At 40.9% G+C, this 23,295-nt stretch overlaps 1 protein-coding gene across 5 annotated transcripts in view; it reads left to right on the top strand.

The window, feature by feature from the left end:
• Positions 1-23,295, top strand: part of SRGAP2 (SLIT-ROBO Rho GTPase activating protein 2) — a 209,876-nt gene that overhangs the window by 151,713 nt on the left and 34,868 nt on the right. For 4 of the 5 annotated variants that reach the window (XM_054025839.1, XM_054025840.1, XM_054025843.1 and 1 more), the window contains 7 exons: positions 180-404; positions 2,721-2,822; positions 5,074-5,271; positions 13,000-13,084; positions 15,798-15,825; positions 17,548-17,578; positions 21,469-21,529. In XM_054025839.1, coding sequence (XP_053881814.1) covers positions 180-404; positions 2,721-2,822; positions 5,074-5,271; positions 13,000-13,084; positions 15,798-15,825; positions 17,548-17,578; positions 21,469-21,529 — 730 coding nt within the window. The remainder of the gene's footprint in view (positions 1-179; positions 405-2,720; positions 2,823-5,073; positions 5,272-12,999; positions 13,085-15,797; positions 15,826-17,547; positions 17,579-21,468; positions 21,530-23,295) is intronic. The other variant, XM_054025841.1, reaches the window with a different exon arrangement.

Genomic DNA, 23,295 nt, shown 5'->3' with positions numbered 1-23,295 from the left:
ATGGATCATGAGATCTCTGAGAACAAGTGGTCAAGACCTCTGCTTTGGGGTGAGATGACAGTGTCCATCATAAGAGTACCACTTAGTACCCATGATTTGCTTTCTGCTACGCTTGTCCTTACCCAGGGACCATTCAGTTTTAGCCTTTTTATTCACATAGCCTGGTGTCTGTTTTCCAGCAGTGCTGTGATCTGGGATACCATGCCAGCCTCAACAGAGCCCTCAGGACTTTCCTGTCTGCAGAGCTGAACCTGGAACAGTCGAAGCATGAGGGCCTGGATGCCATTGAGAATGCAGTGGAGAACTTGGATGCCAACAGTGACAAGCAGCGCCTCATGGAGATGTACAACAACGTCTTCTGCCCACCCATGAAGTTTGAGTTTCAGCCCCACATGGGTGACATGGTCAGTTTATCTCCCTCTGCTCCAGCTCTGTAAACATACACAGAAATCTCCATCCCATTGAATTATATTGAAAGGATTAGATTTGTAGTAAAACAAAACTTCCCTGCTGTTAGGGCTCAGGGGCGTGTACTCTGGGTCACGGGGCTGGAGTTAGCGTGGAAGAATGGCCTTGAGACTGTATTGTTACAGGACAGTGTTGGCTAGGTAGGTAAGTGACATGGACTGTAACCTCTCTGTGGAGTCTTGTATATAGGTGGGAGGGAAAACTGCTACTCAGGATGAGATGTGGACAATGCAACTTCCATAAGCAGCTTCTTCAGCTATCCATACACTGCGCTTACGGCAGCCTCCTCAAAAAGGCCACCTGTTTGATTCCCACTTGGGAGTTGAGGGGGAGGCCTTGGAAAAGGGACACAGTAGGAAAATATAAGTCGTGGCATGGATTTCTGTAGCCTGCAATTGACTCATTTTGAGTAAGAAACCAACTGAAAAGGAAAGCAGCCAAATAGCTGTGATCCTAAAGATGGAGAAACGCCATTGTTCCCTTCCCATCCATGCATCTTCTACCAGACAAGGACTCTCAAATTAGAAGACTGAAGTAACATCTGAAGGATTTAATCATCCCATACAGAGCCCAGCTCTGCTTCTGCAGCCACATTGCCCTCAGCTGTTTGCACAGACACACCACTGGTGCTTTCCAGTTACATAGGTTTTTGGAGGGTGCAACAAGAGAGGGCAGAGATATCAACTTGAAATATCAACTTGATCACTTTCTCTCCCCTCTGACACCCCATTTCTAAGACTGAATTGCAGAGCTCTTGCTTGCTAATATTCCAGTGGAAGAATATTGTACCCTTATATGGAGCCCCTTTTTATTAGAGGAGCTAATTGGAAGAAAATCTACGCTGCAGAAAGTAGCCAGTATTCAGAGTCATTAACCTTTGCTATCTAAACTGATTCCTAGAGCCCTGCCACTGTCTGAAGAAAAATAGAAAGACAAGCAATTTAATATGTAGTTTTATGACGCATTTGATTGTGTAGTCCTGGAGCACAAATGGTTTGTGGTGCTTCACACATTTTATGGTGACACAAGGGCAGTCGAAGGATTTTCATTTTTGGCAATGAAAATGTATTGCTCGGCAGCTTTATCGGTTGTGTCTGCATATCTGGGAGCCATGTTTGGGAGCCAACTGAAGCCAGCTCACAAATCTAAATGGCATTTGCATGCAGTGTAACAACATAGGTCAGTTGGCTGGATGTCTGGATTATCCTAGCGAACATGAGGAAAGGCTAGAGAGATGCTTCCTGATGGCCAGTGTGCTCTTTCATTCCTAGACATATAGACACAGCGTAAGGCTGTCTCTCTTTCTTCTTAAGTGGTGGAATGGAGGGCAGGGAACATGTGAAAACCCTGAGTTGGAAAGTGGCCTTTTTATTCTATACTCATGCACAGATTAGTGTCGCTAGGATAGTAAAAAGGACTGCTCCCACCCAGCCAACTCGGCTTCTAGTCCCACATATTCATCCCCCCAACATATCCCTAGTCATGAGACTTGCTGATGTCCCGCTGACTTGCTGTGTTATGTCTGTAGGAAGGTTTGTATAGCTCTCCTAGGATTGTTGAGGTGGTTCTTGTATGTATGAAATTTACTTTGGGGGGGCGGGGGGAAAGGTTGGTTGGCAACTTGAGCCTTAACAGATTGTAGCTTTCTGCCATGATATCAGCAGTTTATTCTTACCAAAGCGCATGGCTGCTGTGTGCTGTGAGACGTGAGCATTCTCACCAGTACTGAGAGAGCCCAGTGTTTATGTAAAAAGGTGCTTGCCCACCGGTCACATAGCAAACAGGTGTAATCCTTCCTGTAGCCATGGGGAATAATAGCTACCCCAAGTGGACAAGCCAAAAGCCTGCTTTTTCCCTTCACAAAGTACTTGACTTGTTAGACCAAATTCTTCCCTGCCATAAGCTGACATAGATCCCATTGAAGTCTCTGGGTTCTGTTCAGCCTGTGGTCTCTAGTGCAAGTCAGATGTTTCAGGATTAGCTCATTGAAAGTGACTCTTGTTTCTCTTACTCAATTCTTCCTTGTCTTTTTTCTTTCTCTCTCTCCTATTTTGTTTGACTTTAGGGGCAGGGGATTGTAATTCAGTAAAACATGGGGCTTAGCTTTGATTTGTTTTGGCTTAAATTCAGAGACTTCTCAAGCACTAAAACGATCACTATCGTTGGACTGTTTAATACCGTAACACAATAATTATGATTTTCTTGGGTATTGAATGTACTGTGGCTCTATCAAGGGGGCTTCTTTTTTGCAGGTGTCACAACTGTGTGCCCAGCAGCCAGTCCAGAGTGAGTTGGTGCAGAGATGCCAGCAGCTGCAGTCTAGATTATCTACACTCAAGATTGAAAATGAAGAGGTGAGCTAACAAACCAACCAAAAAACCGCTTGCAGCATTTGCAATATTAGAATCTTACACCGCCCAGGGACAAGGGAGTACCTCATCTCAATAAGCCTGCTTGCGCTGACCTGTGTAGGAAGATGTGGAAGGAGGCAGCAGAGGGCTTCAGTGTTTTAGTCTGTATCCCTGACTTTCCTTCCCAGCAGCTTTGCATGGGGCAGAAATTTCAAAAACAAATCCAGTGTTATCCTTTTTCTCAATCTGAATTGCTAGGCGTGGCCATGTCTCAGGAAGCCACACCTGAATAGCAAAGGATCAATGATCGATCTTGTTTTTAAAAAAAAAATAAATAAACCTCAAGCAAGTCCTAATTTTTGTTTCACTTGAATGTTTAGCTCTCAGGTAAACAATAGACTCTGATTTAATACAGTTCTTTCTTCTCATGGTTTATAAAACAAATCTATACTACAAATTTATCCCTTACAGCTACTGTTCAACATGTTTCTTTGTATTCAGCCTAGTTTTACTAATATTTGCTGGCAGGTACTGGAATATTTCTCCCATGTGAAACAAGATGCTAGTCTATATTGGAGAATGTCTTCGCTCTTTTCTACAAATATAGAAGCATTTGCTGCTGCTGTTTTTTTAAAGTCTCAGTCCCTTGTTTACTTGTCTGGCCACAGAAGTCTTTACAAATGTGTTAAAAACTGTGCATAGATTAAAAACAGACAAATAAGATTGCACATCTGTACCTATGCATTAGTGGGTTTTTTAATTCGTATTTTAAGTTTTGCAATCTAAAGAATAAGATACTAGAGAATAAAGTGTTTACATGGCAGTTATTAGATTTGTGTGTGCAATATTGATACTATACTCTTAATCAGGAAAAAAAAAGATGGTACTTGAAATACCTATTTTCAGTTACTTAAAAAAAAATACGAGAAACAGGTGGGAGTTGGACAACTCCCACCTGTTTCTCGTACAGATACAGACAGACATCATCTTCCCTTCCTTAAAAAAAAATAGAAACTATAATAAGGTATTACTTTCTGATATTCAAGTCCATCTCCTGTCCATTTGGGTATAGATGGCGCGGGGCGGACAGTAATTAAGTAATGGTACTAAGCTGATTTCATTGTGGAAGAACACACCATCAGGTTTCCGTTCTTGTGATCAATAAGTCACATACCTCGCTATCAGATTCTGTAAATGAAGTATATCTTTTCTCCTTCCATTGTCTGCTATTTCAGACAGTGACACTTAAATGCCAGCAGATGGGAAATGGGTAGGTATGAAAAAAATGGAGGAAGAGTGAGATTCCTTCAGTCCTTACTGTGGGGTGTTTGTGGTGAATTGGTTAAATTTGTTGTGCCTGTGTAGAAGGGCAGGTTCTGGTACCTGTTGTAAATAGCAATTCGGCTCTTGCCAAGTTGGGTGGCTACACATTTGGCACCTACTCCTTCACTGCCTGAGGTCTGTTAGTTCACTGTGCACAGATGTAGATGACCGTGCAAGGCAGGGAGGAATCGAACAGTGTTTTTTTTTTTTTTTAAAGATAAAGTGAATCTCTTTTGAAAAGGAGATGGGGGAAATCAGCCTTTGGATCATATCAGCACAGTGAGGCGCTCCCCCTTTTCTGTGCTGCCTCTTTCCCTCCCTCCCTAGCCCTAAGCATTCATCCCATCAAGGTCTAGTATCCTTCTCAGTCTCTTTGACCTGAAAGGATTAAATGGATGGCATTGCATGGGGAGCCCCTCAGAATATCCAATGCACACCTCCAACCCCCCTGCAATTTATCATCCTGTTTGTGCGGTTCCTTCATAGGCCCCAAGCAAGGAAGACACCTTCAGTAAAAGACTTGGCAAATTACAAGGAGGTCTTATTTTAATGCAGTGTGTTTTTTGTTTTGAAGCCCCAAGTGACAGGAATAAAATGATTCTGAGCCTTCCACGATTCCCCCCAACACTTCTCTTTGCTATATGGGCAGATTCCCCTATTTCCCCCACACCAGGGCACTGGAATAACCTTTTCCTTACCACAGGGTTTGTACAGCATACAGCAATGCAGATTTATTTTGCTGCTAGCCGGTTGTTTACGTGGACTGTGCTCTGTTAATTAGCAGAGCTTGTACTGTGGTTACGGCCCATAGGACTCAAAGGCAGTCATATCAGTTTATTAATAAAATGTTCTGGGACACTGATCCCCTGTTTTTCACCTGCTGATTCTCATCTTTATTTATTTTAACTCCTCTTTGTCCTTGCTGAGGCAGGTTAAGAAAACTATGGAAGCTACACTGCAGACAATCCAAGACATAGTCACAATTGAGGACTTTGATGTCTCTGACTGCTTCCAGTATAGCAACTCCATGGAATCCGTCAAATCCACAGTCTCTGAAACTTTCATGAGCAAGCCAAGCATTGCCAAGAGACGGGCCAATCAGCAGGAGACGGAGCAGTTCTACTTCACGGTAAGGGATTTGACTTGCAAGGTGTTCACAATGACAAGAAGCTCTCAGGAACATTTGAGATGCTGCATTCATTGCCCCCTTATAGACATCCATGACCGTATTCTTGTTCTCTTGAGTTTTCCTATTTAATCTCCAGGGACAATTTTAATTTTTATAGGAAGCCATTTGAATCTACTTCTTAATGTTGGATAGCTCTTCCTGAAACTAGGAGAAACTTTCTGAAACTGCTTATTATCAAGTTTACACTTCACAGAGGAAATTAAAATGGAACAGAGAGCGCCCTGGGTTAGTCTTAGTTTGAAAGAATTTAAAGGGACAGTATTTTAATGATTTTTAAACTTTGATAACACATGCTTAATGATTTTAGCTATACTTGTGCCTTCTCCCAGTAGGTAAACACTGACAACTTTGATTTGCTTTGTTGCTAATACAGAAAATGCCACTGTGGCTTAGTTGTTACTCTTTTCTCAACCCCAGCATCATACTATAGGCTCCAGTCCAGTAGCATGTGGACAGAGAGCAACCAACGGAGGCCCATGAGGTCATGGCAACTCTGCATAGGTGCAGTGGGTGGCCTGCATGCTGCAGTTGCAGGATCAGGGCATTAGATCCATAATCAGGAACTTGCACTGTTCCTGACAAAATGATGTATTGTAGATCCACGAGAAGGGAAAATTAGAGTGTTCCTCATTTATTCTTGCTGCAGCCAGAGCTGGGTTTGTTTTTAAAAAAAAAAAAAAAAAAAAACAAATAATGAAACTTTGTTTTTAGATTTTTTTTTTTTTTTTTTTTTTTTTTTGTTTAAAAAAGACATACAAGTACTTTGTCTACTGAATAGAATTTAGTGTTTGGATTGTAATATGGCCAGGTGGTAAAATCTGGTCTCTCTCATCTGCCTACACTGGAGCTGAAAGGACAGAGCTTAAAATTGTGAAGGGAAAATTCCAAGTTTCTTCTAGGTTTACTACCTTTCAGACCAGCATGTATTTTTTCCCCCTGAGTTGTGATCACTTATGTTGAGCTGCTGCATCATTTAATATTTTCAAAATATATTCTTCCAAAAAGCAGATGAAAACCAGACCTGTAAAATTCATTACTCTGACCCCTTTTGAGAGCCTACTGCTATATTTAAAGCTTTCCGATTCATTCCTCTTATGAGAATGGTGTTGCTTATTAAAATTGTGAAGCTCTGTGCAAATTACATTGGCTGACAGGATGGTTTTTGCCAGGTCTAGTCTAATAGTAAACTCTCCGATAAACCTATCATTCCTTAGAAAAGCACTCCAAATGCTTAAAAATAATGCATTAAATGTAAAAGTATTCTTCTAAGGTGAAACTGTCAGTTAGCAAAAAAAGTGGGCAGGTGAATTGATACAATTAAGAAGCAATTGACGAGCCTGCTTGTGATTATGGAACTAGAAAAACGATATTTTAAATTTCAGGTATTCCCTCTAGAGAGAGCAGATGCTCTATGTGCAAATATGCACGTGCACATAGGGTTAGTTTACTGTGATTTTTATCTATGCAGGGTACTTTTCCATTTCGTAGTGTTAATATCCTGCTCCCATGCAGCCAGACCAGTGTAGTCCCAGAAGGATTGTAGGGCTGTCTCTGAGAAATGAAGGTGCTATTTATCATGTCATATGCAACCATGATAAAATAACTGGGAACTGAATGAGGCTGATGTATGAAGGACCCTGTAAACAGTCAAATCAGATACTTTATTGATTTTTTTTTTTATTGGACAGACTTATAAATATCCTTAAGAATTCCAGACTTTGAATCTGTAAAGATTGGTTGTTTCCTCATACATAGATATGAGCTGAACAGCATTAATGAGAACTAAGATAAAGCCATGGTAAAGGCAGTATTGTTAGGAAAGAGAGAGAACCAAAATACACAGACCTTTTAAGGTACAGAACAGACCCCTGTAAAGGAAAGAGGCCTATCTCCTCTCATTTCATACACTTCTGTATTGCAGCTCAAATGTGATGCATATACACACATGCACTGTGTGTGCGCACGCACGTATATATACACACATGCACATGCACAATGCTCACTGGAAGATAACAAGAAACAACTTTAAGTATCAACATAATCCTTGGTTCCAAATCAGTATTTACATACCATGCTGTTTGCTTTTGAACTTTTCAGCATTCATATACTGTGGTGGTAAGTACAATATCTAAGAGGGATTGCGTTCAGAAAACAAGTTTAAATTTAATAGTCTGCAAAGGATAGGAAGGAAGGAGAATGACTCCATTTTCCCATCTGTAAAATGGGGATTAATTTTGGCTTTATAGTTAATTATAATTGTTTTAAAAATAATATTAAGCAACACTACAATGCTTGCTCTCTTCGAAGTGCTTTACAAAAATGAATTTAATAAAATTTGACAAAACTCATGACATGAGTAAGTATTTCTAATTTCATCGATAATTAATTTTACAGAAATGTCATGCTGCTTCTGTCAATGTACCACTCGTTCTCTTTTAATCACTACCATTAGCACAGTGGTGTGATGATCTGATTTACTCATTGCATTCTGGGAACATTGCTAATTGTGCTGATGGCATCCACGTTGATGTTGTTTTTAAAAAATAAAAAAATAAGTTGCTCTGCCCAGATTTGAGATGGAGCCAAGGATATGGGGCATGTGACAAACTATTTCCATATAGTCTCGAAAGCATAACGGTCTGCCTTGGCAGCAAAGCAGGAAGATGTACTCTAGTTTACACTTTGCTCTATTATGCATTCCACCTGACAGCTGCTTCCTGCTGGAAAAATTTGAACAGGCTCGGAGTGGGGGAGGGTATTAAAGGTGCGTGGATGTGGGGAAGACATCCATTGCAATGCGTACACTGTTACTAGTTAACAGAGCCTCCTTTCTGAGGTCTTTGCAATATGGAAATTGTATTGTGACTGCCGTCTTTCTTTGTCCTCTTGCGTCTGATTGTACTTAAATTAAATCCAGGCCAGAAATTAAATCGTCTGGAGATCACGCATACTTTTGTGTTTGGTTTTTGCTGTTTGAAACCGAATGCTGCTGGATCTTCATAATTTGTCAAGAAAAACCTGCAGGTTTGATTTTAAATGGACATCCTTTTTATTTTGTGTGCACTCCTGGGAGGTGGCAGGCTCCGGAAGGTGGATTTAGTGTAGTATGAAGAGGATATGAAATACCAGTAGTCAGTAGAAACCATTGTTTTCTTTGTAGCAGCAATAGGAGAACTCTGCATTGGGCACAGTGTTCCTAATGTAACTCACAGAGACACCTCACAGCCTCAGAGACAAGAATAAATGTCAGAGAAACGCATCATGTATTTCTCTGGAACCCTGAGTGTTTGATAAGCTCTATATACAGGAATCTTTTCTCGCCTCTGAAGTGCGGCCACCTCTGAAATAAAACAAGGCAGTTCAGCATGGCACCACGCGGATTTAGGGTAGTATGTGACATTCATCACTTGCTATCCTAAATAGTGATGAGTGTGTCATATTGCAAGGGGGAATTTTCAGGTAGCATTGCTCAAATTCTGCTTTAGCCATGAGGCTGGAGCTAAACCCCACCTCCTTTACTCATAAGTTATTGTAATGACCTCAGTTGGCCAGGAGAAAAGTTTTGTTTCCTTCATGAGATGGCACCTCCGGTGTTGCATATGGAGCACCCTGGGTTTTACAGAAATATCCGTCAAGTGCAGGCCACCTTCAGCTCTGCTTTAATTGCATGCCTTAGATAGTATGGCTGTTTTTAAAGCTGTTCTTTCAGATTGTGGCCTGTCTGCCTTCTCCACAGCATGAGGTTTAAACTAGTGTAAACGGTGGATTCTTTATAACCTGAAGTCTTTAAATCCTCATTTGAGGACTTCAATAGCTCAGCCAGAGGTTATGGGTCTATTACAAGAGTGGGTGTGACCAGCAATGAGAACTAGGACAAAGCCATGGTGGATACAGTACTGTTAGAGGAGAAGGAGAACCAAAATATGTAGATGTTTCAAGGTACAGAACAGACTCGTGTAAAGGAAGGACACCTTTCTCCTCATTTCATGGACCTCTGTATGGCAGATATATGGGGCATATATACATAGATCATGATGGTCCCTTCTGGCCTTAAAGTCTGAGTGTCTATGTGCAGCTCTTCAGGAGCAAGGATTCATGGTCAAATGGGATCCAGCAGGGCAATCTCGTACCTCATCAAATGGTTATTTGTTTTAATGGGATCTTGACTGACAGCAGGAAGTAAACCAGTGACCTCTGACCAGTCCTGCAACAAAAGGTTTCTCTAATCACTGCACAACCTAGCCAAGGAATGCTTTGGCATCTTGTTCTCCCACATCTCAGTGACTGACTTTACAGACAGACTGAATCTTCATTTTGATCTTCAATTTCTCATTATTTTAAGTCTCCCCCTCCCTCCCCCCTCCAAGATCTGCTGATGTTTCATGGGAGATGTTTCTTAAAATCCATTCGTTACAGAGGGCTTTAGATGGTTTGTTCAGGAGTTTTTCTCATTCCCTTTGACCACAGTGTTCTGTGTGGTGTGTTTGTTTGGTAACTGGAGATACTCTCATGCAAACAGTGTTTGTCTATTAGAAAGTCATGAACTTGTACTGCTAATTTAATATATAATGTGTTAGGTAATATCATAATTAGCTGGTATGAAGAATGCTGATACCAGACGGTTAAGAGCCTGGCATTAAGTAAGGAATAAGCAGAAGACCAGATAGAATTTCAGAGAGAAATGGATCCTATTTTCATGCAAATAACCGTCCGTGTGGCCTATCCATATCAGTATTTAATATCCTTAGCTGAATAATAAATAGGATAAAGAGGCGAAAATTGCATGTTAAAGCAGAATTGTGTCTAACGAGGATATTTATCAATTTTGCCATTAGGAGTCAGTGATTCTTTAATACTATCTGTGCCTCCCTACAAATGGCATTCTTCTACATTCTTCATCAATATGCAAAGAGATGCAGCCAAGAAATACAATAATGCAATTCCATCAAGGTGGTTCATAAACCATGAGACAGTAACTGAAGCATTTTGTCACAAGAACAAAGATGAAACTTCATTACACACTTTAGTTTTATATTATGGAATTAAAAGAAGGTGTGTTTGATTTGTTGGTTTTTCTTTTGTGTTCCATATGCCAAAAAATGTGTACACATTTCCAATGTTCTGCCTAACTAGAAGGAATAGAACTGTCACATCAGCTGTGGGGGAACCGGATGGCTCAGTGGATTGGTAGTGGGGGAGAACATATCACAGCCATGTCACTGATTCTGCTGTCATCCAGAATGGTGGTAGTTTAAAATCTGTAGCTCTTGGGTGCTTTCATTTCAGCTCCTAGTGGACATGCAAACCACCCCACATAATGGATTAGCGCTCTTGTTGGCTCTCTCAGCCTAGAGGTCAAGAAGCGAAGAGGTCATGGAGACTGAATGGTCCTTACACCTAGAGGTGGTCCTTCCCTGAGGGGAATGGTATCTTCACAGGCCAGTGTGAGCAAACGTTGGCTTGCCGTTGTCCTTTGTGTACTTGGTCCATGGAAAAATAGGAGTTCAGTATGTAGTGTTGCCAATCCGGTATCTCTTCCCAGAACAAAACATACAGTTTTTTTAAGCTGCGGGGTAAGGGGTGGGGGAAGCAAACTAGTAATCCTGGTGGGAAATTTTGAATTCACTTTATTTTTTCAAATATACAGCTTAGTTCCTTGCTGTAAGTTGAAATGTAAAAAGCCTCTGACCCAATTCCCTCCTCCCCGCCTCACCACAACAATAATTACAAATATAAAAATAAAACCAATAAACTATACGTTGGACAAAGGAAAACACCTGCATTTGGTTTTTGACCTGAATAACAATGAAAATCCAGTTTCTACTGGGTGTTCATTATAATTATGTCAGAAGGTGCCAGGAGATAGTGAATACAGAAGTAAAGCAAGAATGACATAGTCTTACTCTGTCTATACTTCAGAAAGAAGCGTAGGTCTCTGGGGAAGCAAGTTTATTTGTGGGTCTTTAAACTTTTGATTTACCCATTGGCCACATCTTGTAATGTTTTGCGCCTATTCAGCTCTCCTTGACTTCTGTCAGAGTTGAGGGAGCTCAACACCTTTCAGAATCAGACTTATCTCCCATCCCAACTCCCTGGAGCATGAAATGCAATATCATTTGGCCGTTTTGCATGAGGTACGCAGGGACGAAACCCCAACCTGGTCTGTCAAAACTTGAGTGAAATTGTCTAGATCTGAATAGATGGATGCGACTCTTTCAGTTTTTTTTTTTTTTTTTAAAAATTAGAATGCAAGAAGCAGCCTATGCTTGGAATCAATTTGGACAGATTCTGGGAGGAAATCTCCAGTCAGCACTAAACTTTGGTACAAGGTTCTTTTGAAGGTTCTGAAATGTTTGGTTAACTTTAATTTTTAATGTATTTTGCCACTCACTACTTTTATCCAGGACCAAAGCTGTTGATGTACCAGCCCTCAACAAAGCCGGTTGTTTGCTGCGAGTCTCCCAAGAGACTTAGTTTTGATGAAATTCCTACTCCAGTTCAGAGTCAGGAGCAGCATCCTGATTTTTGGCCACTAATTAAAACCCAAATGCCAATCTTTGTGAATGACTTGTCTCTAGAAACGAACAGTCAGCGGACCCACAACTTGGGGCTTCTGGGATCCTAAATAGTTTTACTTTCCCTTGATACGGTCTATATATCCTGTTCCATGATTCTTCTCACCCTTTAAATATATTTATAGCGTGCCCATTGTTATGACCCACACAAGACCAACTGAGGAAAATAGCACTTTAAATTAAGACACCCTGTGTATTTCAAGGAGCTTAGTCTAAATTTGACACTACAAAGCTAGAGTGAAAGACAGTGGATAGAAATGAGGTAAGATGAGGACAAGAGTTGGAATAATTTATCATAGGATATTGCTTCACTTGAACTCGCTTTCTATTGGTTCCATTTTTTAAATGTTTTAGTGTATTATACGATAAAGTTGTGTTCATCACTAATATTTGAGCAAAAGATTATAAATGCTTAACCTGTTCCAACTGTAAACTTGACACTGATCTTCTATACAGCACTCTGTACACTTGCAGCATGTTAGCAATGAAGAAAAATATATTGTCCTCCAGAATAAGGGATGAAACAGTTTATAAATCTCTTCTGAAGAGCTGGGAAAACCTAGCCACCTCAAGAGAAACAAATAGAGAATGGTCTGTGATATTTTAGCTTGAGATGAGCAGAGCAAATGTCATCTTTGTTGGGTTTTTTCCTTTCCTTATTGTGTATCCAGAGTAGAGGCAGATGCAGTATCTGACGAGTAAAGTGGGGTGAGAGAGGTTAAGTGAGAGAATAAGCACAGTAGCAGCCTTTTAGTTTGTTAAAACAGATTGTTCATTCAGTTGTCGGTGACGTGATGAAAGTGCGTTTCTGTCCCTCTCTCTGTCTGGAGAGCAGGGCGTAAGACGGCCACTTAGATGTCTCAGACATGCCAAGCATTCAGTTGTGAGTCAGTCCGTATCTAGACTGGGGCAAGAGAAATGAGATGGCAGATTGCTGGGGTATGGACTGAGACTCTGATATACGTCTGTAGATTTATTTCATCCTTCTCGCTATAGAGTTCACAACTGTATGCAGAGTCCAGCAGACCAAAGGTGGTCATCTGAGAACTAAACACCCCCTTGATGGTCTCGCTTTTCTCTCTCACCCCAACAGAAAATGAAGGAGTACCTGGAAGGCAGGAACCTGATTACTAAGCTCCAGGCCAAGCATGACCTTCTTCAGAAGACACTGGGAGAAAGTGAGTCTGGGACCTGCTTGTCACTGCATTAGACAGTCATCTATAGTTATTAAATTAGTCAGCTGACTGAGCGTAACTGTCCTAGATTACCAATGCTAAGCGGACATATTCATGTTTTATGAATGTATTTTTTCCGGCTTACTTGGTGCAGCACTATATGGGTGCTTGAGTAATTGTGAAAGGCAAATGCAAATGCTTAATGAGGTACTAATGTGCCTCATCTATTCGTTTAAATGAAGCATGTGCCCGCTCAGGGCCCCCCCCCTCCGTTAATAATCCGAACAGAGGTAAATCTTGTGATTTACTGTTTACTGCTGATCTTAGAAGCATTGCCTCATTAGGGTGGTAGAAAGGTTTGTTTGCATGGTAGATGAGCTGCTTTTCACCTCTGTAGGTTCAATCCAAACCAGGCTAATGCAGAACATGACCTTTATTCGTGGAAATAGAAATTTCAGAGCAGACAGAATGTGTTGCCCCCGCATCTACTTGGCTCGAAGCAGCCGTCAAGATTGAATGTTCCCACCACTGCTGGCCAAACACACACCTCAAGCAATGCATCCATGTCTTCATGCAAACCTCCCCCACCAGCATTTGCAGAGAGGATGGATTGGCAGTCTCAATATCTAGTCTGACTCCTAGAACCTTACATTTACATGATAGCAGGGCCTGCTCCTCTTTGCTAGGTATCTGAATTGAAGGCCACAAAGTTTATAGTGCGCAAGTTGTCTTCTGGATGAGAATTTAAACAGCGCGCAGGTTGTAAAGTGTTTGCTTTCAGGATAAAAATGTTTTCTCCCCCTCCCCCCCCCAACAAAAAAAAGAGCTTCATGTTAATCAGACCAAACCTGTAGGAAGTGAGGAAAGGATATTAAGATTCCCTTGTCTCTCGACAACTGTCCTAGGAAGGGGAATCAGAAACGCTGTTTCCTTAAAGCATTTTTCCTCTGTCTCTAAGCATCTCCAAATGACACCCAACCTGCCCCTGTGACTAATCACATTCCTGGTTCATAGCTGACCCCTGCATACCATGACCTCTTTCCTCTTAACCTGCCTGCCCCTTGAACCGATCTCAAGCTGAGGGGCAGAAGGCAGGAGCAAGAGGAATGTTTAATGTGTTGGTTGTCTCTCTCTAGATTTAGAGGCCCCTGCTGTTTGTGGTTGCTTTGCAATGCTTAAACTTCTTTGGAGCTGAGCTTGTGAAGGGATCTGGTGCATGTCAGAGTGAGCAAGAGCCACTTTAAAAAAAACAAAAACAAAAAAAAATCGCACACACAAAACCTGCTGTTATATGTGAAATCAAAGGAAACGGAGGTGCATTATGCCTCCAATCCAAAGCAAGGAAATCAATGGGATAAACAGAGTTGGGTGCTCAGCATCTAGCCCCATTTATAAAATGTCACTTAACTGGGAGTGGGTATACTAAAACCTTTCATGCATTGCGTCAGTCTTTCTCTAGGAAGTTTTGCCCACTGAAATGCAATGTGCAGCTGCATCTCTCCAGACACTGGGGAGTACATGTTTCTATTTTTTTGTTTTTTTCCTTTAGGTTACATTTTATCACTCCTCTTGCAAATTACCTTAATCTAAAGATGACAAGTTCTGGTAATAAAAATACCAGCAGGTCTTCCTTTCGACAAGTAATTATGTCTCTGACTGTCTACATTTGTCACTGTAATGTAAGAGCCTCTTGATGTTGCCACAGCCGTGTAATTTATATGTATGAATATTCCGTGATGGCATTGGGACAGATGGTTAGGAACTCTGGTTCTGAATAACATTTTTATAAATTATGCACCATTTTGGTTAAATGAGCTTTTACGCAAGGAGGGGAAAGTGGCTGCTCACAAAGTGTTCTATTGATTCTCAGCAATCAACAATTAGCCCTTTTTATTCACTCTCTTCTTCCCAGGTTCAGGGAGGCATTAAACTCTGGAGGGGAAAGGAGAGCCTCATCATTAGCTGGTGTAAATCAGCATAGCTGTGATGTTGATTTACGCCACCTGAGGATCTGGCCTGGAATGTTGGGTTATCAAAGGTACTTGCCAAATATTGTCTCCTTTTTTCCTTACTGTGCTATTTTAAAATGCTGCCTGTCTCAGCAGCAGCCATGGTAGCTTGGTCCCCAGATTGCGAACAGAATGAAAGTTAATGGAACGATTTTGCAAATATGATTGCGGAAAATATCATTAAAGCTCTGCCTCCTGAAATAGCTAAATGCTAGCACGTCAAGCCTGTGGGCTAACGAATCAGAGAATGTTTTCAATCTTCCTAAGTGGTTTCATAAAGTATAATCTCTCTCCTCCTCCCCCCTCCCTGACAACCCTCTCCCCAGCTCCCTTGGGAAGGAGGAGGAGGGAGAGGTTGAGAAGGCTAGTTTTTTGGCAGTGAAAGTCAACAATTAGAGTGCACGGGAACCAATTTTCAGATACAATGCTTTCCAGAGAGAGAATCCTCAGGCAGCCGAAGCTGGTTTCTGCATTTCCTGGTCAGCCACAGAGTAGCCTTGCCAACGGGGATGGGCTCGCATGATCTTAATAGCAGCAGTTCTTGGGGGAAGCAGCCACATTGTCACTCCTTAAAGCTGTTGTTCTCCCTTCCCCACGCTCCCCTCTCCCCTGCTTCCAAATTAAGGTCTGCATGTTGGTCAAAAGCGTTTTCCCATTTCTGTTCTCTGGTGCAAGCCTTTATATTTCTTTCTTTGTCTCCCTAACAGGTCAAAGGACTGATTGCTCCCTTGCAAGGTAGGTGTGGCTCAAATAAACATTGTTTAAAAAAGAGCCTCTTCCAAAAAGACAGCTGACAAAAGGAGTCAGTCACCAATTCAGGACCTGTGTAGATTAGGAAGATGAGGTGGGGTTTGCGAATTTCCTGTTAAGCAACCCATCTTTAAGCACCATTGCCTTTGTCTGCTCTAGATGCTAAATGATGTCCAAGTTCACGAACACCATATTGCTAAACACACCTCGTTTTTCTAACCTAGATGGGGCCCTGGACTCTTCAGGATTTATTCACGTGTGTGGGGGGAGGGGGGAGAGACAAGAAGCCAAGCAGCATCTTGAAGTGCTTGTGATTGCTTAATAGGAGGGTGGGGGCGGGGGAAGAGAATGGTCATAGAGGCGTTTTCTTCTCCTTGCCCTGCTGACCTCATCTGGCCTGACATGGAATTGGATTGCAGCACAGAGAGGCCATGAAGAATAAATATTTTGCTGTAACTGAGGCCAAGTATCAATCACGGTGCCGTAGAAGTCCCCAAATATGTGAAACTCAGCCTCTCATCATGAAGGGTGGGGGGCTTTCTGTGAAATGTAACAGTTCTGTGACTCTGAATTTGTTTTGGGGGGCTGTGTTGGCCACAGGGATTGTGCAGCACGCTGGCCTCTTAAAGTGAGGGTGATTACTGCCGATCTGAAATCCTTACTCCATTTTCCCCATTCCTCACAGTAAAGCAGAGCTTGACAGGTCCTAATTAGGGTCTGACATCTGTAATAATAAAATATTATTCATTGTGAAACAACTTTAAATATCAGAATCATTTTCACCAATAGTCTAAAATATACCTCACTGCCTGTGACAGCTCATGAAATCTGCTTTCTTGCTTTCTCACTACAGCTCATTCTTTAAAAAAAAAAAAAAAAATCTGCAAAATGAACGCTATAATTGTGATTCTTAAACACAATAAAATTGACATACTTAGAATTCCGCAGTCAACTGTCCTGGCAGGCAGTTGGGCTGAATGATCCATTAGGCTTTCTCTATCCTTATCTCCCGTGATTCAGTTTTACAGAAAACTAAATTTCTAAACCCCAGAAATAATATAAAAGGAAGGACTTTCAGCAGAGCAGGCTCAGACCTCCTTCAGATCAGGCACTAATATCCGCCTGCATAAACAATAATTATGAAGCCATTTGTAATCATGATCTTGTTATTTGGAAATGGTTTAATTTGGTGTCCATTTTTTATTTTTTTTTATCACAGGTTATTATAAAGAATGCATTAATATGCTTATATTAACAGCACAGAGGGAAACCAATTTACATTTTTCTCCCCCTCTCCCTGTGGCTTTAAATCATCCAGTACAAGGGACCTACTTTGGAGAGGTGCTCTCTGAAAATTATAACCAACTTGATTTAGAGTGAAGGGGTTTATATACTGGATTTTCATATGGTTGGAAGGAAGAGGTTAAGTACAGGCTTGTGTTAAGGCAATGGGCTCCCCTGTTCCAGTTTCAGGATTACCGTGCTTTTATATTAAATCACTTAGTCTTTCCAAAGTTCCTGTGAACTGACAGAGTGTAGATCATTGAAATTGTTTCCCACATCTGGGTCCTTTCCCCACCAAGACTGAGTGCAGTTTTTGAAATACCATACAAGCAAGTATTTTGGTTGTCAGTGGTCACCTTGACATTTGCCTGTGTTCTTTCCTCTCCATCTTCAACCGATGATCCGTTCTGGGCTTCTGATCAGTGGCAGACGCAGCTCTACTATAAGGAAGCAGGTAATAAAGAACTCATTGAAGCATGCAACTCTGTGTGTGGGGATGGGGGGTTATTTTTGTCTCTCTCTCTTGCATAGAGCTTTTTTGTATGTTCTTTTTGAGTGTTTGGGAATGTAAGAACTGAAATGGTAAAAACCTTCCATATACCTTTTGCAGTCACCTTTTTGGGCAATAACAAACTTCATTTTTATGGTTTTTTTGGTATTTTTGAGAAAGATCTGGTGTCTAGAATTCCATACAAGTTGGATGCAGTCCTATATTCTGAGGCTGTAACTTCTTCTGGACAGGCATTGGTTGAGATATTCAAAGCCATCTGTCAGTTTTTGACACGCATCTTCCATTAAAATTAATGGCAACTTGGAAATCAGGACTGATCTTTTTGTGTTTTGTACAGTGTTGAGTGGATTGTCCATACTAAACCAACAATAAATAATGATATTGGAAGGATGATATTTGGGCGTGTGGGATAGCTCAGTGGTTTGAGCATTTGCCTGCTAAACTCAGGATTGTGAGTTCAATCCTTGAGGGGACCATTTAGGGATCTGGGGCAAAAATCTGTCAGGGGATTGGTCCTGCTTTGAACAGGGGGTTGGACTAGATGATCATCTGAGGTCCCTTCCAACCCTGATATTCTATGGTTCTATGGCTATATGACTTGGAGCTCAGGCATTCCCAATTACTGAACAATTTTGGTTAAAGGCTGGTACTGAATCAGCTCAATAACTTAAGTTATAATAGTACTTGCCCTTCTATAGAGCCTTCCATCAGAGGGGCTCAAAGCATTTGGCAAACATTAGTGAGTTGAGTATTCGTGTGACATTGGATAGTATTATCCCCATTTTACATATGGGGAAACTGAGTCACAGACCGTAAGTGATTTTCCCCCGCATGCCACATAGTGTCTGGAAGAGCTTGGAATAGAACCCAAGCTGCCTGACTCTCAGCTGCTTCTTGAGCCATGTTACCATCTTCCTACTCATCATATGGCATCGTTAGACTCTGCCCTGTAGTAGTCTTCCTGAAGAACAATAGTCATGTTAGTTATATGGTTCATATGAGATACACTCCTGTTGAAGAGTATACTTTCAATCTTAACTTGTGACAGAATAGGGCAATGTATTTATCCTCCTTTAGTTTATCTTCACCCATGACAGGTGTGTGTGCTTGTATCGCTGTCTTCTATGGGTGGAACTATCAGACCTGCTTGTCTGTGACATCATTACCAACTAGCAGCCTACATAAACTGCTGCACTAAAGTTCATAGTCCATTGTCTCCTGATGACATATATTTGTACTGCTATTCGTTCTCTTTTAAATTCACATTTCTATTAAATAAAGTTGTAACTGCACGCTGGCCATACCTTTCATAATAAAAGGGACTCCAAGGAATTCTAAGGATGCTTTCTTTTCTGTCCATAGTGGATGACTTATTGCCTTTTAAACTATGACATTTTAATAACAAAGGAACTAGATCAGGTTATCCTGGGATAGGAAGGAGCTGGAAAAAATTTTTCACATCCAATAGAGAGAAGATTTGACTTGAAACATCATTTCATCTGCTCCTCCTTTGGTCCCTTTTTCATTCTTGAGCAATAGCTTACAGAATCTGTCTGCTGACACTTTTCATTAGCCAGAAAGTAGGTCGCAATTGCTGTTAGAAGGCATTGTATATAGCAGGATAGCCAGCACCATGCGCGTCTTGTTAGTAGGTTGGTAGTTTGAGGAAAAGGCAGACTGTATTTTACATTTTTCTTTCCTATTTAGGAAATTGTAGGCACGATATGTCCCTTGCTATATTTTGAGCAATGATTATAAGCTATGTTTAAAATCCAGTATGCTGATTTTTGAAAACCCACTTTCCATGTTGCATCTCAAGATTTTTGGCTTTATCATAATTTAGTATGTAGGCTGCTGTGCTGCAGCTAGATGAAAGGTATAGTCGTAGTTATTTTGGGATGCTGGAGGGCAGGGGAGAGTTTGTAGAAATATCTGCCGTGAATAAAAGCTATATAAATTGAATAAAAATCTGAATCCTTATTTAGAGAATTTGCATTTCAAGTTGTTTGCAGGCTCTCCTATGCAGAGCTGGATCTTTTGAATATCCTGAACTCATCTGTTGTGGAGATTGCTTTGTTTACACACTAGTAACAGACTCTTTCAACAGGAAGTGAAATAGCTGCATGTCTGTTTATTAATGGCCATTCACAGTAGTGTTTGAGGGCTCACAATGTATTCTGTACTTGATTGGAGATGACATACTATACCCTGTGACTTGAAAACCTAAAAAACTAATCAGTTTGGAAAAATGAGTGCCTCTGTGCCTCAAATAATCCACATGAAATCACTTGTGTGTGACTCTTTTGAGTGTGACCTACCAATTTAAATTGCACATCGTTCAGAAATTATCTCTTTGAGGACAGAGTGTGTTTTTTCTCTCTAAAGTTCATTTGGTGCTTCTCTGAAATGAGTTGTGTAAATCTGTGGTGCTATTTGGATGATTATTTAATAAACTCTTTGTCATTCGCCAAGTAAGCTGCAGGTTTCCATAGTGTTTCAAAGCACTGTTGTATTGCAAAGTGTCCTCTTATACAGCTTGCAGAAAGCTAGTGCAATCCAGATAATGAGGAGGGAAAACTGTTAATTACAAAATTACATTTGATGTTTTCCTAAAAGATCTGCTCTGGGAATTACTTTGGGGAAGTTCCCTGGCCTGGGTTATACAGGAGGTCAGACTAGATGATCACAATGGTCCCTTCTGGCCTTGGAATCTATGAATTAAAGGAATTCTACAGGCCACTAAAAGGAAAATCACTAAACCTTTTAAAAATATATGTTCAATTAAGTCACTTAACCTCTGTGCCTTAGTTGACTCTTTCCTAAAATGGGAACAGTAATACACTATCTCACAGATATTGCTGAAATCAAATTGTTTGCAAAGTATCTTGTGATCCTCTGAAGACGGGCTAAAGAAGTGCATTGAACTGTTCGCCTGTTACACAACTTCATCACTGAATTGCTTATGGTGGAAATTGGCAAGCTAGAAAGTGTCATTTACTGTGTTCTGGCCCTGGCCCAAAGAACAGCCTGCACTCCAAGCTGTCATTGTGAACTGGTATTTTTACAGTACTCAGTGCTTAGCCCAAAGGTCAGTGAGCATATGACATCTAAAATGTTTCTGCAATAAAATGTCAGGAGCTTGTTCTGCAAAACCAAAATTTGTCATGTTTGGGATATATGGAAATCAATCTGAAAAATGTACAAATATGGACTCGGCCAGAGGGCCACAACTTTGTGTGGGCATGCGCTGCACGAGATGAAGGAAGGGCATAGTAGGTTTTCTCTCCTTTTCCTTCCCTGGCACCTTGTGCACCAGTTGAGCACAGGTGTTGTGCAGAGTTAGTCATTACAGCAGCACCACTGGCCTTCTCAAAGCATGATGTTGGCAAAGCTGGCCAGCCACAGGTAGCTCGTATGACACCATTGGTACTATAACATTGCTGCTTCCAGAGGCATTGCATGGAGCTGTGCCCTAAAGATGTTAGTGCAGCCCAATAACGGTCTTGTACACTGAGTCCAGATCAGAATTGGTGATCCTTGGTTTTGACTTGGTGCTTTTTCATTGCACATAGATATATTTATTCCTGTATAGCTTGGGATGGCAGTTACCATCTCTGCAAAAGGCAGTGTTATGTCTCTAGAATAATTCACAAACCAAATAGTACCTCCTTCAGAGACTCTGCTTCGGGCCCTGTGGACAGCTCTGTTCCCAATCCCTGGCAGAAGGTGTATTGCTCCATGAAGTTTTGCTTGTGGATTTCAGAGTTGTTTTTTATTTTTCAGTCAGCTCTGTGCTTGACTATTTGTTTTAATTTTCTCCCTTGGTTGCTCAGGACTCCAGCCAAGCCATTCCCCTTGTGGTGGAGAGCTGCATACGATTCATTAGCAGACATGGTAAGTTTACAGATGACACAGTAATCATTTTTTCAAATGCCCCTTAACAGAATAAGGCAGGCAAAACCTTTTTTGTTTTTTAAGGGTGTTTAAACTCATAATGAGGAACCAGAAAACTTCGATTTGGATCCCGCCCCTGAACTCTAGGAAAGTTCACATCCAAGTTTCATAATCTGAGTCCGTCCATCTCTAATTTAAGTGAATCACATGGCCTCTTCAATGTGCAGAGTCTCTTGTGAATGTTTAGAGTAGCCTGGTGCAGAACGTGTGTGTTAGAATCCTACAGCAGGCACTACTAAGAACTCCCCACTGTCCACTTGGAAGAGTCAGTAGTGCTGCACTATTGTCTATCCTAAGCATAGGCAGACAGATTGGCTGCTGCAGGTATTTGAGGTGGCACTAAATAGTGCCTCCTACATGTATCCTTCCTTCCCAGCGGGGAGTTAATTTGCTGCTGCAGAAGTGTTCAAGTTTCCTTAGGTTTCATTCAACGTGTGTCCCATAGCTTCTTGTCTTCAGTCTTGCATGAAGTTGGAAGATTATCTCTCTGACTGGGGCAATATTACCAGGCCTTTGTGTTCAAGTTGTTCCTGTGCCTTTATCTCTTGCCTTGTCATGTAACCTCCCTCCCAATATCTGTCTTGCCTACTCACAACTCTCCCCGCCTCACATTCTGAGCTATTCTCCTTGCCCACAATATTCAAGTGACCGTTCAGGGGAGCTGAGGTGCAGATTCCTTTGCTTGGATAAAGGATAAATGTAGTATTTTAAGATAAACATCTTCCACACATTTTATTCTAAGTTGTATGTGTTTTTAATGTTGTTTAATAATAGCATGAAGAACGACTGCTAGTCAATAAGCTTGGGGTTTGTTTTCATCTAACCAATAACAGAGCCAGAGAATAGGTTCAATTGTACTTTGCTTTTGTTTTAATCACTATTGCACGTTGGAAACTATTGTGTAGGTTCTCCCCACTTTTTCCCTTTTGGAGTACCAAATAAAATATATGCTAAAGAAAGCACAATTTGGGATTCGAGACATGTGCTCTTCTCGTACAAATCCATGTCAAAGGAGAATTATAAAGAATTGATGGCTTAACCCATTAAAGTTAAATTCTGTAACATGGTTATTACCTCTTACATCTGAATTGATGCTTTTGAATAAAGATTTCCTTGTAGATAGTGGATTGATTCCATTTTCATTCTCAGTTTGCTGCATTTCGGTATATATTTTCACTGTGCAATGTGATATGTGTGCTGATGATACCAGGAATAATTAAGGGCCATATAACACAAGAATGTCATTGCCTGGGGATTAAAATAGTACCATAATTTGAGAAGAAGAGCTGGCCACAGATGATCCAAAAGAGCTTATTAGTTACATATACAGTGCCATAAACCTACAGTACATAGAGCTTTGCAAAAGTCAAATTCCCTGCTCCTGTCCAAAGGCTTGAATAAATACAACCATTTCCTTGTGCTGGAATTATTTTAGAAGTTAGGATGTTGGTTTTAAATGTTTGCTGCTCATATTTCATGTTCCAACAAAGATATTTTATAGGAATCCATTGGAATCCATCAACTACTTGCCCCCATTAGTTTTAATGATTTTATAATACTTAACTACTCTACTGGAATATCCTGAAAACTCCCCTAGAGTCCCAAATATCAAGTCACATTAGTGGTAGTTATATTCTGTAATTTCAATTGAATAAGTTGTTCACTTCTTGTTGTAACTATTTTCTATTGTTGCTGTTAAACAATAA

The sequence above is a fragment of the Malaclemys terrapin genome, chromosome 4 (genome assembly GCF_027887155.1).
Source record: "Malaclemys terrapin pileata isolate rMalTer1 chromosome 4, rMalTer1.hap1, whole genome shotgun sequence".
NCBI lineage: Eukaryota > Metazoa > Chordata > Testudines > Emydidae > Malaclemys > Malaclemys terrapin.
Note: the sequence above shows the minus strand (reverse complement) of the source record. Positions and strands in the feature narration are given on the sequence as shown.